Here is a 15,616-nt window from a genome sequence, read left to right on the forward strand (position 1 = left end):
CCCATTGGAGAGCAGGTATGTCCACAGGGGACGAGGAGTGAAGGGTGACACTGATTTTAAAGGTCAGCCAGTTACCCAATGGGTGGGGTTTGTCCCACCTACTCATTTGCATTTTAATATTGTCTACTTTGAAGCGGGCCATAGTTTGAAAATGCAAACGCAAATTGATTAACATTTTTATCTGGATATTGTCCACATTTGAGCAGACATGTTTTAAAATGCAAAGAGATAGCATTTTAATTTTATTTCTGATTCAAATAATGTGTGTATATTATGAAAAAAATAAAAAGCATTTGTGCTATTGCATTTTCATCTTCAACATTGCGTTTTCATTTGATTATGGTCCTCAAAATGCCTCCATAGTTCACAGCCCTTGAGAGTATGATGGGGAGGATTGAAGTGAGAGTGTGGATGCTGATGGAACTGGTTCTGGACCAGAGCAGATAGGTGGAAATCTAGATTGTCCCTGATGACAATGTATCTTCTCTGCTCTGGAGACATTCAAAATATCTGTGTGATTTTTCTCCCTTTGACCTTCTCAGATGAAACCCTTCATGAAGATAGATTCATGCATGGTTTCATCATCGTCCATTTACAAAATTCTGAAATAGTTTATTCCAATATAGGACAACTATAATACTGCGCTGAAGTGTACATTACTTCCCTCCACACATTCATGCCGTAGGTGTTTGTCTGTCTACAGATTTTACTGGAGACAGTAGTGAAATATAATTTTTGCCTGTGCTTTTAAAAAAAACAAAACTCACTTTTGCAACACTCCTCTGCTGAGGTCGGTCTCTCTGTCCAGCGCTCTCAAATTCCAAATGTCCCACAACATGGTCAACCAACGCGGCTCCAATCCCATCCCATACTTTTGGTCCTCGTCTCCTATGTCCACGTCCTCCTCCAGGTCTATCTCTTCCTCTCCCTACCCCCCCTGATGACGGTGTTTGATCATTGGTCCATAGGTTTGGTATTTTGCAAGGCAGGGCCTTAACTGAGCAAAGAGTTTACATCATAGCTTCCTGTGTCTAATGTAGACAAGTGTCCAGTGTTCACACAGGACGTGTGAATCGATGTGCAGATCTGGGCTGAGGTTTTGCTCCTTAAGTGTCAAACACTAATCACTCATAAATATACAACTATACTGCCAGGCAATTAGAAGGAACAAGCAAGGAAGTAAAGATTTCAGCCAGGTTGGTGCCTACACAGGCAGGAAGAGCCAAGGTAGCACAGCAGGACTCACTAGAGCAGGACTCACTAGAGCAGGACTCACTAGAGCAGGACTCACTAGAGCAGGACTCCCTACAGCAGGACTCACTAGAGCAGGACTCACTAGAGCAGGACTCACTACAGTAAGACTCGCTACACCAGGACTCCCTACAGCAGGACTCACTACAGTAAGACTCGCTACACCAGGACTCCCTACAGCAGGACTCACTACAGTAAGACTCGCTACACCAGGACTCCCTACAGCAGGACTCACTACAGTAAGACTCGCTACACCAGGACTCGCTACACCAGGACTCACTAGAGCAGGACTCACTAGAGCAGGACTCACTAGAGCAGGACTCCCTACAGCAGGACTCACTAGAGCAGGACTCACTAGAGCAGGACTCCCTACAGCAGGACTCACTAGAGCAGGACTCACTAGAGCAGGACTCCCTACAGCAGGACTCACTAGAGCAGGACTCACTACAGACAACCACCAGCAGGACTCACTAGAGCAGGACTCCCTACAGCAGGACTCACTAGAGCAGGACTCCCTACAGCAGGACTCACTACAGACAACCACCAGCAGGACTCACTACAGCAGGAATCACTACAGTAAGACTCGCTACACCAGGACTCACTACAGCAGGAATCACTACAGTAAGACTCGCTACACCAGGACTCACTACAGCAGGACTCACTACAGTAAGACTCGCTACACCAGGACTCACTACAGCAGGACGACTTACCACAGGACTCACTACAGCAGGACGACTTACCACAGGACTCACTACAGCAGGACTCCCTACAGCAGGACTCACTACATTAAGACTCACTACACCAGGAGGACTCCCTATAGCCAACCAGCAGCAGAGCTTAAAAAAGCTTCACCAAAGAATTTGACTGACTTTTAGAATGAAAAAAACCTACGGTTCTGGTTTCGTTTGTCGCATGTCAGTAAGAACTAAGAATAAGTTGGAATCAATGTATTTGTTTTAGGCTTTCTATACTCATTTTAAAATGCAAGACACCATTTGGTGAAAGCTTTTTCCAGCTTCTTCTCTGTCCATACAGAGTAACTATGCTTACTAATTACAACACAGGCCTTTTCATCTTTGTGAATTGATCGGTTTTAACACATAATATTCTTATAAGACAAAATATTCTTTCATTTTATATTTGCATCCATAGGACTGCAACCACACATTTGCCTAATATGTGGTTGAGAAGAGGAAGTGCCACGATGCGGTAAATCGAATATCCTGCTTTCCACAAACTGGGTGCTCTTGTGTTTTTCAGTGACAGCAGTATTAGGTCTGATCAAAGTAACTCTTTATTTAGTGCAGTTGAGTCTTCTCGAGGAGAATATTAACACAATTACCAATAACTGACATCGAGGTTTATTAGCCGTGCATGGATCATAAAAAGAGTGGTAACAAAGGGACAATCGCTAAAGGTGGAAGTACAACGCATTGGTGCGAAACTGTTCTCCTTTTAGAACAAAACCTGCCTGTTGGCTGTGAAAAACCACCTACTGCTCTCGGTAAGGAATTCAAACATGATATAAATATATTATTTTTTTAAATAAACTGTTTAAGGCATTTTCTTTTTACTTTTTTTGTTCCATGTAGCCTACTGTATTTTAATAGTGGTTGTTTGTTGTATTTGTTCAACAAGGAAGCTGTAGGTACCATAACCCAGTCCACATAAAAATATTTTAAAAAAATGTACCTTAACTCCCTTAACCTTCTTTGAATTCATGTTGCAGGAGATGAGGTTCATAAGATGCATCACAATGATACAGTTGGAAATGCTGCTGAATGTCATCTTCGTTTCAGGTGAGTGGTGTTTATTTGTTTTATTGTGAATGTTTAATTCCGAGCACTGAATATGTTTAGGTATTGGCATGCCAACAGACCCGTCTTACAGGACCCAGAATCTATCATTAGTTTTACACTGGTTGGACTAGAGGCTAATCAGCATGTAATCGATCTCCGAAATGAAGTCTGTATCCATGTTCAGAATGTGATGCTGGTCTAGTAGAGGGGTGGTCAGGCTGTTAGAGGGAGATGTGGTGGGACAGGAAGTGTCATGTCATTGGCCATTTTGTGTAAAAAATGCTTGTATTGCAGGTGGTGAGGGATCCTGTCGTGCACACCTTAATGCATCTATGCCAGACAAGATGGAGGCATTGAGCGATACTTGTTTGCAAATTCCATGTTTATTTGATTCAGTACCATCAAATAGTTTTGATAAAAGCAAACCCATTAAGGGTGTATGGATAAAATCAGACTACTACTTTGGGGATCATCCAGAAAATGTGGTTTTCAATGGCAGCAGATCCGATAATATATATCCAATTATAATCATTGGGAATATGAGTGAATACAACTGCACAACGGTTTTTACAAACATGAACTCAAGTTATGCTGACGTATATTACTTCAGAACCGAAAGAGCTTTCAAAGCAACTGACAACTGCAGTCCTCTTACAATCACAGTTAACGGTAGGAGAACCTTTGTTGTTTTTTCTGTTTTGATTACTGTTATTATTATAATTATTCGTAGCCTATTTCAATATTATTATGATAATTTTCGATTTGACATACTTGTTCTCCTTGTCTAGAACTGAAGCATCGATAGTATTTTCATTTGAAAGAATGTTTTAACAATGCCAGCGATGTTTTATGCCTGTAATAATAATTATCATGGACTATGGGGTGAGACACACTTTGTTTCCCTCATACAATCTTTAATGTATTACCAATGATTATTCTCCCCTCTGGAATATACTGGTCAACACTGAACATGCTGCATTCATTCATGTGGATATTAAAGCTTAATATTTCTTGAAAACAACCACGTAGATTCAGCCCCAGCACCCTCCATACAGCCCCTCCAGGAGGGACCACTACCGGAGAGGAGCAGGGTGACGTTCACCTGCAGGGCCATCGCACCCTGTCCCACCGAGCCGCCTCACCTGAGCTGGAACCAGTCAGGAGGCCCTGAGGGCCGGCCGGAACCGCACGGAGACCAAGAGCCTAACGTCAGGACCCGGCGGCTCAGTATCACTCTGTCGGACCGACATGACGGGGTCCGCCTCACCTGTCTGGCGGAGTATCCCGTGAACGACACAGCAGGCGGGCCCAGCTACAGAACAGCAGAGAGCGTGGTGACGCTCAACGTTTCCTGTGAGTGACCGGCAGACGGTCCAATCAGTGAGCCGGGACGGCTGAGAAGCGCATAGACTTAACATATTGCATTGAAATCCGTCAACAGCGGAACCAAGCTTGAAATTGAGGACTTATCTTGTGTTCCTGTAGATTCCCCGAAGGATACCCAGGCCTCCGTCAGCCCCCCCACGGTGTCGCTGGGCAGCGCGGTCAACCTGACGTGCACCAGCAGAGCCAACCCCCCCGTTTTCCGGTTCACCTGGTTCAGGAGCAGTGCGGAGGGACCCCTGACCGTGTCAGATGGTTCTTTGTACAGCTTCAATGTGTCCAGCAACAAAGAAATCTACTACTGCGTGGCCACAAATCTCTTGGGAAACCAAACATCAAAAGAGATTACGCTAACTATCAGCGGTGAAAGCGTTAAATAGTCTTAAAATAATTTTAAGACCCTATAATAAAAACCTTATTATAATAACACATATCCCAAACATATCCCTCTCTAAATGGATATGACAATGCCCCAGTGATCTACAATGTTTTATCTCCTACAGAGTTGAATGTCCTTCTGATAATTGGTGGATTCTTTGGTATCGTCTTCTTTATTGGTCTGATCATCTGTGTCCTGTAAGTAAAACACACTCTAACACACATCTATATCTATATATATCTGTAGATCTAGATATGTGTAGATCTACATCTGAATCTATAGATCTAGATCTAAATATCTATATGTTAGGGATAATCCATGATGAAGTGAGAATCTGCTTGAGAATCTTAAAAGAAGGGTTTTTATTATTATTGTTGGAGATTCTGTTATCCATTAATATATATATTTAGTTTAGTTTATTGTTTTTGTTAACAGGGACCATGTATAGAACAGGTTCTATGCCAGGGTTAGCTAAACAGCTCATTTGCACCTGTGGTCCCTGGGCAGGAAGTTCAAAGCACTATAAAAACATACTAGACATTACAGACAATTGTTAAAAACAGATAGCAACATTACAGTAAAAAACAACAACATACAAAATACATTTGGCGTTATAGATATATACAGAGATCAATGATTGCAAGATTGATTCTCTTTCAGCCATGTCTTCAGAGACTTTTTAAAGCTGTTAAGACTTGTACAGTCTCTAATATGGAGTGGGATTGAGTTCCATTTTCCAGTTGCTTGGTATGAGAATGCTGATTGCCCAAAAGTGGTCTTCTTAAATTTGGTGAAACAATCACCTCTCATAGCAGCCCTAGATACCCGTACATTGTCCCTGCAGAATGACACACATTGCTTGAGTGGTGGTGGTGCAAGGTCATGGATCAATTTGTACATCCGGCACATGTCAGAGAACCAGAGAAAACTGTCAAATGTTAACAGGTTATGTTTTTTTATAATGGTAAAGTGGTGGTAATTTCTTGGTTTTTTATCAAAAACTTTCACAGCCTGTTTGTAAAGAGTATACAAGGGTTTCAGAGTAGTCACACCTGCCTGGGACCAGCTTGTAGCACAGTAGGACAAATGTGAAAGGATCATTGAATGCATAAACAGTTTAGCAGCATGTATTGGTAATTGGTGTCTAATATGTCTGAAATTAATCAAACTAACTCTGACATTTCTGGATATCTTTTTAATATGCTTTATAAAAATTAGGTTGGAATCAATGATTATGCCCAGATATTTAAAGTTCTCAACAATTGTAATCACCGCTTCTTTGACAAAGATGTCAGGTTGTTGCTGTGCATTTCTCTTGTTGGAGAAATACATACCAACAGTTTTGCTTACATTGAGAGTCAGACAGCTGCTAGTAAGCCAGTCTGAGACTTTGTTTAGCACTGCAGTGAGTTTTGATGCAGCCTGTTCTCTATTTTTGGCATGTGTATAGATGACTGTATCGTCTGCATACATTTGGATATGGACATCTGGGCAGATCAGAGGCAGGTCGTTAATATATAAACTAAATAAAATTGGTCCTAGAATTGATCCCTGTGGGACTCCAATGGTACTGTTAGCAAAGGAAGAGCATGTATCATTAATTCTGGTGCACTGCTTTCTTGAATTTAAATAAGACTCCATCCAAGTCAGAGCATTAGAGGAAAAATTCAACTTTGACAACTTTGACAACAGAACATTATGATTGACGGTGTCAAAAGCTTTTTTTTAAATCAAGGAAAACAGCACCAACAACACCTCCATTATCAAGGCTGGATTTAATTTGCTCAATAAAATAGCAGTTTGCTGTCTCTGTTGAATGATATTTCCTAAAACCAAATTGCATAGAGTGCAATGGAAAATGGCCTTGATTTAGATGGTCCATCAATTGGTCACACACTATCCTTTCAGATACTTTGGAGAGGTCTGTAGTTGGTAACATCAGTGACATCACCAGCCTTAAAAACTGGAGTTATCACTGCTGACTTCCAGGCCATGGGAAAAAAGCTGTTTAATAGACAGGTTGACCAGATGTGTAATTGGAGTGGAGAGGATATTTTTATACTTCCTCACAAATGCACAGTCACAATCAAAAACATCTTTAGACTTAGAGTTCTTAAACTGGCATATAGTTTTAACTATAGAGGGTTCATTCACTTCAGATATGTTAAAAATTGGGAGATAATCATTTGGTGGTGTAATGTTCTTATCTCTGGGGCCAAATCCTTCCGCTAAATCAATAAAATAAGTATTAAACACAGAAGAGATTTTAACTTTATCTTGAGTTAAGGTGCCCTGTACTTGTAGTTCAAACCCTTTATCTTTATTATTGTTATGATCCTTTTTTAGGATCATGTTCATGTTTTTCCAGGTTTGTCTGCTGTTTCCTTTGGAGTCATTGATGATATTGATAAAGAAATTTGCTTTAGACTTTCTCAATTCCCTTAGAACTTTATTCTGTAATTGTTGAAAGGTTCTCCTATCGTGGGCTAACCCAGACTTAATTGCAGTTTTTAATGCATAATCCCTCTGCCTCATTAATGCCCACACTTGTTCATTAAGCCAGGGCAAGTTTTGCTTTTTTCTGGAATAGGTGATATTTTTACTGATTTACACATGAATCATTTAGTTTGAACAATGACGAGGCAAGATGAACCTGCTGTCCAGTATGTGTTGTGGGTCCGTCTCCGTTCTAACCCGTGATCCTCTTGTTTTTAGGTGGTTACTGAAGAAACCTTCAACACAGCAACAGGTAGGAACCACACTGTGGTGGACTGTGTTCTTGCATCCTGCACTTGAACGTATAAATAGTTTACCCTATGAAGGCAAAGTAATAAGTTTACTGAATTAGGCGAAGAAAACGACTTCAATGTGGACGATGACCTCATTAACATTTTTGTAGGATGCAGTCATTTCTGTACATTGTCTTAGTTTAGGCATTGTTAAGACTAAATAATAGGAAAATAATGCAGTAAAAATCGTTTTGCTGCAATTTATCAAATATTCCAATTGACTACAAGGGAATTACTCAAGCAAAAATCCAATCTTAGCCCTCCAAAAATAATCTTAGCTAGAGAAATACATATTGTACTAAGAAATACGTATTGTTACCTCAATAAATACATAGTTAATATATTAGTACTATGTATTGTACTTCTTAGTTTACACACTAGGTGGAGCCATTTTAAACAAGTTAGCTGGCCACAAAACAAGAGCAATCAAAGAAATGGTGCCCAAAAATTAGGCATGGGCGATTTGCGAACGATTCGGTCAGAACAAACGAATCCCGAAGGTGAACGACAAGAACTGATTCCCAAAAAGAAGAGAACTGATTCCTTTTTTTTTTTTTTTTTACATAAAACAAAAATATGGTCACATAAATAAAAGATACAAACGAACAGAGCTTCGTCTCCCCTCGACTTTATATTGATAGAGTCTAAAACGTTCTCATGGTGGTTGAGGCAGCTTGAGGCTGTTCTTCTTAAAACCACACACGTGTGATGCTCGAGTGGCGTCGTAGGCTAATGCTACAGAAATTAGCTGTTTTCCCGAGCACTGTCACCGTCTGAGACCTTCTGGTGGTTTAAAAGGCTCCATTTGTGGGCGTACCTCATATTTAAAAGCAAAGGGGTGAGGCCAGACACCTGAGATTCCCTGCCAAATGACGTAACAGACCATATGACTTAACAACTGAACGAACAAATCAAATGAACGATTTGTGACGGTGAAGGGAACTGAAAGAACTGATTCCCGGAAAATAATCATTTTGCCCATGCCTACCAAAAATGGCAGAACCAAAGAAACCCAGGATAGCAAGTGAGTGCAGCACATTTCAGACACGGTTGGAAAATGAATATTTCCACATAATTCCAGCCTGAGGGCTCTACCACAGCTCTTCTATCTGACGTAGATGCTGAATACGGGGACGTACTCTACCGGTGTGTTGTGCGCTGGCTAAGTGGCCGCTCCGTGCTGCAGCTTGATTTTGCTAACTTTGATACACTAGCAGTGAAGCGATGTACCTTACCTCCGGTGAGGGGCCCAGCCCTTCTTATATTTTTCTGTTTGTGGGCTTCAGTGAAAAAAAGCTTGGACATCCCTAACCCTGTTCTATGGGAACCACTCGTTCACTCTCCTTTCAAGTCATGTATTCGTGTATCAATGCTCTTCCACAGGATCCAATATTCGAGGCGTCAGACAAGCAGGTGGAAGAGGAGATCCACTACGGAGAGATCGACTTTGCCAAGCGAGGTGGTGTGCAGAACCCAGGCCTGGTGTTCCCCCAGGGGGAGGAGCAGACCTCAGAGTACGTTGAGATCACTGCTCAACAGGCTAAGAACACACAGATCAGGGCTGAACTGGAGAAGAGCTGAACAGTTTGGACTGGGATCTCTTTAGTATCCACTTTTGCCTGCGTAAACATATCCTGCTTAAGCATCTATGGCTGCGGCTGCAAAACGTTTCTAAAACATGGCACCCTTATGCTTTATTGTCTCCAAGGCACCCCGTAAAGCAAAACTAAAGTTTGTACGACACCCTGCAGGACTACCTGCTGTTTATGAAATCAACAGCACAACAAACGTTAGGGAGGACCCCTTTTATAAAATGCTGCAAAGAAACAGCAGGCTGCATTTCATTACATTTTAAGGGACACCTCAATATAAAATACTGCAAATACACATGCAATGCTTTGTATAAAGCTGGTAGGCTATATGTAAATTAAATTTAAATTAAATCACCCCATCTAACCCTTTTCTAACCCAGCATTTGAAAGGAATGCCTTCCCACTTATTGTCATATCTGAAATTACCCACTATATACATCAATTATCAAAAATAGATATTGTGCAAAGTAAAAATGCATACAAGCATTAGTATATACTGTTAGTATAGTTTATACTATACTACTAGTTTATATTATTTATTATTTTACTTGTTTAGTCTTTTTCTGAATCTAGAATGAATTGAGATTTTTCACCTTAGTGAAACAAAAGAATCAGTTTAATAGTCCAATAAATCTCTGACTGATTATTTCGGGGTGAGTCGATTTTGTAGCTCTTCAGCCCCTTCACAGCCCAACAGTGACGTGCTGTGGTCACCCTGGGGTGTTGCACGTTTAATTCAGTGTGTGAAGTCCTTAAAATGCCATGTAAAGTGAAAATATATTGGTATATTTAACAATTATTCGCCATGAGCGAAGTGAATAGTGTTCACGGAGCCTGAGGTGAATAATTGTTTTAGTATATACTACACGTGAACACTCCAAAAATAAACAAGATAACACTTTTTGCCGGGATTTTTTTGTTTTTATGAGCGTGACGAGACGACCGTTTTGCAATGAAAACAATATTCCGGGTTTGTTCCGGGTCTGTTTGCTACACAGAAGGTAATTCTTGTAATCATTATATCCATATGTCTATAGCTGTCTTCCCTCTATTCCACATATAAACCAACAATACAAAGTCAATAAAATATTTTTTAATTGATTGAGTTTTAACAATGATGTCTTGTTAAATTCTAATTGACAGCTCATCTCTTTCAGATTGTGCGGTCAGAACAAAGGTTGAAAAATAAGCAGGATATGAAACACAAAAAAAGATACGTTAGCAAACTCAGTAGAAAACAGGACAGAGCGTCTGGTCCTGATACGCGCAGCAGTTAACTAGCAGAGGTTTTTTGTTTTTTCGCTGAAGGAGGCCCATCTGTCACCGCGGAGGCGGTGTCGGTCTCTGGAAAATAAAAGAAATATATATTAGTTTAATCCACCAGCGGGAAAAAATAGAGTCCTACAGAGAGAGAGTTAGACCAGAGACCAGAGTCCTATAGAGAGAGAGTTAGTCCAGAGTCCTACAGAGAGAGAGTTAGACCAGAGTCCTACAGAGAGAGTTAGACCAGAGTCCTACAGAGAGAGAGTTAGACCAGAGTCCTATAGAGAGTTAGTCCAGAGTCCTACAGAGAGAGAGTTAGACCAGAGTCCTACAGAGAGAGTTAGTCCAGAGTCCTACAGAGAGAGAGTTAGTCCAGAGTCCTATAGAGAGTTAGTCCAGAGTCCTACAGAGAGTTAGACCAGAGTCCTACAGAGAGAGTTAGTCCAGAGTCCTACAGAGAGAGAGTTAGTCCAGAGTCCTACAGAGAGAGAGTTAGGCCTTGTAAAACCGCATAAGTGTTGTGCGTTTGGGCCGACCGTCCAGACAGAACCGGCGGATCCGGTGCCCGAAAACGCACTTTTCTGAAACCACCTCCGAGGGTGGATTCAGATCAAAACGGACCTACGCGGTTTGGTGTTAGGATTCGTGCGGACGCCTGAAACGCAAACGATGACGTCATCGCCCCCCCCACCAGCTGGGGACATTATGCCGCTTTTCCACCGCCAGTACCAACTCGACTCGACTCGACTCGCCTCGACTCAACTCGGTTTGGTTGCGTTTCCATCTAAAAAAGTACCTCTTCAATGTGGGCGGGTCGTAGAAAAGAACCTCTCCACCATGGGCGGGTCGTCATTAGGTTTTAATCACGGGAGACGCGATTCCCGGGAAATCTGAATCTGATCAAGACTATTTCCTGATTCCCGGGAAAGGTTATGATGGGAAATAAAATAAAATAAAATAAAAAGCGCAATGACTGCGCGTCTATTGTTGTCATACGGTAACGTTGATAGAGGCGAAACTCGAGCCCTATAGGAAAGGAACGACACTGAAACGAAACAGCGAAACGCCGGTCCGTGGACTCCAGCCACGCCGGACACACACAACCACGCCCGACACACATAACGACGCGCAGCCTAACTAGCCCCGGGAAAGGAGCGACACACACGGCGAAACGCTGATCAGTGTCCCCCTCGGGAGCGGGTTCGTGGACTCCAACCACGCCGGACACAACTTAACTTGAGTGAATATTCCCATTTACAGCCGCTGGCCAATCAGTTACCAGCAGCCTGTTTACGTCACACAAAAGTACCTACTCCGCTGGCATGGAACCTCGACGGAGGTAGTACTAAAAAAAAGTACCCGGTACTAGGTACCAGGTACTTTTTTTTGCCAATGGAAACGCAAATAAGGCGTGGCGAGTCGAGTCGAGTCGAGTCGAGTAGGTACTGGCGGTGGAAAAGCGGCATTAGAGTTGCGTTGATTTTTTAAATTTATTTATTTATTTATTTGATTTGTATTATTTTTGTAGCTTTAAATACAGCCCCTTGGTACATTTAATTACTAACTGTACATTAAAAATTATTTCTGCTCATCCTAAAAGGTTTAACAACTGCTTTTTCCTCCTCGACTGTATGTTTAGATACAGTGTGCATGTCCTTCATGCGTGCAGGTTTGATGCGCTCCACTTTTTTGTGTGGAGAACCAGCGCCACACAGTGGCCTTGAATATGTACTACAGCGTTTCTACAGCTCGAGTCCGTCGTTATGGAGATATTCCTGAAACGCATCAAAGGAAAATGGATTGTTTTCGCCCATGTGGACGGGGCCTTAGTCCAGAGTCCTATAGAGTCAGAGTTAGACCAGAGTCCTATAGAGTCAGAGTTAGACCAGAGTCCTATAGAGTCAGAGTTAGTCCAGAGTCAGAGTTAGTCCAGAGTCCTATAGAGTCATTAGACCAGAGTCCAATAAGGATAGAGTTGGTTCGCCTACCTTTCGGTTGTGTGTCCTTAGGTGTTTTCACTGTGTAGATGATTCCACAAGCTGTTTTCCTGGTTTCTTAAGACAGAAAGGAAGACAGACACAGTAAGATATACCAGATCACCATATTAGGCGGAATTAACGTTGACATTCAAATCAGACCGGATCAATTGATCCGTCATCTGTAATCAATATTATATACATGTCAGTAAATGCAGTACCTGCGTGCAGCAGAACAGAGCGACAGTTTGAAGACACACCATCCTTTGCCTCCACCTCCGTCATACCGAACATCTGAGCTCTGGTCGCTCATGTTAAAGATGATATACTTAACGTATCGATAAACACTTGAGATTACACATTTAGTACATAGATAAACGTCTATATATCCGTAATATACAGATATATACCACTACAAAACATGTGTTATATAAAGATATGTGTAATGGATGAAGGATACAGGTTGGCGATGTCATACGGTCCTCTCAGCTCTAAAGCCTGTCCCCAAAAAACCGATACAGGCATTATCGAAAGAAATTAAGGCAAAGTAAGAATCTTTAAGATGTTTTATTGAAACAAACCTTGTCCGTCCCGCTTGAGATGATGATATTCTGGAGGAAAATGATAAACTTTATTAAATAATACTTTACATTATTAAAACTGATAAAGGTAACAATTCAAGAGTGATTATTTGAGTTTGATTTATTAGAACTTGCCTTGCCACCGGTCAGCTATTAGTGAGTGAGGGAGTGAGAATTCACTTTAAGAATATCCGTATTGACTGCGCTTCCCTCTGAATGAGACTATCTAGATTTAAGGCTGCTCCCGGCTCAGTTCTCTTCAGGGATAGTTTGCGAGAATCCTTCTTGCCTGTCAAGAAGGCCTTTCAATTGATATACTTCTGATGGCGGATAACGAAGGGAAGGAGGGGGCAGAGCTGGAGGGGACTTTTTAGGTTAAAAAACGAGTCTCTCTTCGACTCTCTTTTCTCTATGTTTAGAACTCTATCCTACCTGCAGCATCTTTAAATGCACTCTGTAACCGCCATGATACAGAGAGACAGTTTGTACAGACAGATAGACCAACCTTTCCGCTGTTGCGCTCCACCAGCGCCAGACCGTTGGTGAGGGTGTACCGCCTCATGGTGGAGTCTCTGATAGCTGCAGCATAACACACCTCAAACATCACCCCTCTCTCTCTGGCCTGCGCACGCACACGCACACGCACACACACACACACACACACACACACACACAATGATCTCTCCAGAGGAGTCGTTTGAAAGACGATGAAGCTGGTTGCTTATGTATGGTGATGAAGACTCACAGCGTTGATAGGCGCCCTTTTGAAGAAGAAGGGCAGCCGCTCCGTCACAGTGATGCAGATGATGTCGACGTCAAACGTCATGCATGCCGCCTTCACACACACACACACACACACACACACACACACACACACACACACACACACACACAGTTGATATACATGTTTGTGTGTGTGTGTGTGTGTGTGTGTGTGTGTGTGTGTGTTATACGTGTGTGTGTGTGTGGCTGGCTTACATGGAAAAGTTTTTCTGTGGTTGGATGAACAGCCAGGATATCGTAAGCTTTATACTCAGCTGCATTTTGTCGCTGAGGAGACCAAACACACCACAGATCAGTCACTCCTCTAGATCCGTCCCCCTAGACCTTTAGATAACATCCCTCAATAATATCCCATCCCCATGACATTTAGATCACATCCCTCTACATCCGACATAAAACCCTGTAGATCACTAGACCACATCCCTCTATCACACCCATTGAGATCAAACCTCTCTAGATCACGTCATTTTACACCAAAGCCCTCTAGTCTAGATCACACCCTCTAGCTCACATTCCTATAATGCAGACACCCCTAGCAAATAAATATAATTCATATTTATGAGTAAATAAACGTACAAAGTGATTCGAGTCTGATACCAAGATGGTCAGTCTGTTGAGAATTTTGATAGGTCGAGATTTCCCCTGAGAGAGAGAGAGAGAGACATCCAATGACATTTAGTATTATTATCTTATTAATGCTTCTATAAACAACCATCCTTCTTGGACACTCCTGCCTTACTAACGCAGTATCCTAACCAACCCGTACCATCTTACCTGGACTATCGGAAGCTCGTCTACTAGTTGGTCAAGCGGCGTCGGTCTGGGAATCTCCTGGAAGTAAACAGAGTGTCGGGTCATGTGGGTGGTGAAGATCATGTCGTTGGCGTTGATTATAGTGGGGTTGTTGCTGATAGTGGTGATGGTGGCGATAGTGGTGTTGCAGGCGGTTTTCGTGTAGTTATGTTAGTGCTGGTCTGGTCAGGGTTAGTGATGCTGAATCAAACCTTTTTGCCCTTGCTCTGCGCCTCATGCACATAGTTGATGGCGACTGTGGAGAAGCCAACTGACCCAAAGAAGGAAATACAATACAATTACCCAGTGATAAATAGTCCAAGGGAGATAAAGACGGTAAAATGAAGAAACGTTATTAGTCGTAGTACTCACGGTGGGCGGCGGTCTCCAGGAGGGTCTTGAGTCTCTTCTTGTCCGCCGTGAAGGGGAGGTTGAGGTCCATGAACAGCGACATGTCGGTTGAGGTCTGCAATCAAAGGTTTAACATTACCTACATGTACAATTAATACGTAATGTTTGAGGTGTTGGACGTCTGATAGGGAAGGTTTCTGTCAACATGTGGGGGCTGCTGGGGCCGAAACGTGTGACGGGAAATGTAGTTGTATCAAGACAGACTAATTTCCGTTTCCGTTTGTAGTCGATATTTATTATTTGGTTTTCCCTTCCAGAAAACAAACAGGAATTGTTATTACATATATATTGATCATTTTTACATATTAATTTATAAGACAGAAAATTATATACCTCAACTACGCTTTTATTTTAAATTTAGCTGTAGTGTTTCAGTGTCCACTAACCCTAACCCTAACCCTAAACTCTCATTCATTAACTATAAGATTATATATTACTGTACTGTAGCTATTATTGAGTACTACAACAGTTCATATTAATGTGCTGAAGTTATTATTATACAGTCACGATGCCAGTTCATTTTAAACCATACTCTGAGGGAGGTATTTGTAAAATGTATACGTTGTGTCGTCTTCTCGCGAGTTTTGCTTCAAGGAGAAGTGGGCGTGGACGCGATT

General features: G+C 41.9%; 2 protein-coding genes across 5 annotated transcripts; one reads left to right on the forward strand and one right to left on the reverse strand.

Moving 5' to 3' along the window:
- Window positions 1-2,971: 2,971 nt before the first annotated feature.
- LOC311366615 (myelin-associated glycoprotein-like) lies at window positions 2,972-9,440 on the forward strand (the record flags this gene model as incomplete). Of its 4 annotated transcripts, none has more annotated exons than XM_084485407.1 (7): window positions 2,972-3,050; window positions 3,345-3,719; window positions 4,080-4,403; window positions 4,536-4,804; window positions 4,939-5,009; window positions 7,528-7,561; window positions 8,985-9,440. In XM_084485407.1, the coding sequence occupies 7 exons, from the start codon at window positions 2,972-2,974 to the stop codon at window positions 9,180-9,182; spliced, it is 1,350 nt and encodes a 449-aa protein (XP_084341533.1). In that variant the 3' UTR covers window positions 9,183-9,440. The 4 variants fall into 4 exon arrangements, with proteins under 4 accessions (XP_084341533.1, XP_084341531.1, XP_084341530.1 ...); XM_084485405.1 differs by having other exon boundaries at window positions 4,536-4,796; window positions 4,910-5,009; XM_084485404.1 differs by having other exon boundaries at window positions 4,536-4,796; window positions 4,937-5,009; window positions 8,952-9,440.
- A 740-nt stretch (window positions 9,441-10,180) lies between these two features.
- rpp30 (ribonuclease P/MRP 30 subunit) lies at window positions 10,181-15,161 on the reverse strand. Its single transcript, XM_084485217.1, has 12 exons — window positions 14,961-15,161; window positions 14,801-14,859; window positions 14,571-14,627; window positions 14,373-14,438; window positions 13,992-14,063; window positions 13,759-13,848; window positions 13,519-13,635; window positions 13,014-13,043; window positions 12,893-12,930; window positions 12,654-12,733; window positions 12,445-12,510; window positions 10,181-10,537 (listed from the first exon to the last, which is right to left on the reverse strand). Exons 1-12 carry the CDS (start codon window positions 15,040-15,042, stop codon window positions 10,467-10,469), a joined length of 828 nt encoding a protein of 275 aa, XP_084341343.1. The 5' UTR covers window positions 15,043-15,161; the 3' UTR covers window positions 10,181-10,466.
- Between the last annotated feature and the right edge of the window lie 455 nt (window positions 15,162-15,616).

The sequence above is a fragment of the Micromesistius poutassou genome, assembly GCF_964030765.1.
Source record: "Micromesistius poutassou genome assembly, chromosome: 21".
NCBI lineage: Eukaryota > Metazoa > Chordata > Actinopteri > Gadiformes > Gadidae > Micromesistius > Micromesistius poutassou.

What these genes read in the sequence shown, in the direction of transcription:
- rpp30 (XM_084485217.1), bottom strand. Translation starts at nt 15,042, where the DNA reads ATGTCGCTGTTCATGGACCTCAACCTCCCCTTCACGGCGGACAAGAAG. An exon ending in TGGAGCGCAACAGCGGAAAG is followed by an intron (nt 13,044 to 13,518) that starts GTTGGTCTATCT and finishes ATTTTCCTCCAG; the next exon opens with AATATCATCATCTCAAGCGG. An exon ending in CTCTGTTCTGCTGCACGCAG is followed by an intron (nt 12,511 to 12,653) that starts GTACTGCATTTA and finishes TTCTGTCTTAAG; the next exon opens with AAACCAGGAAAACAGCTTGT.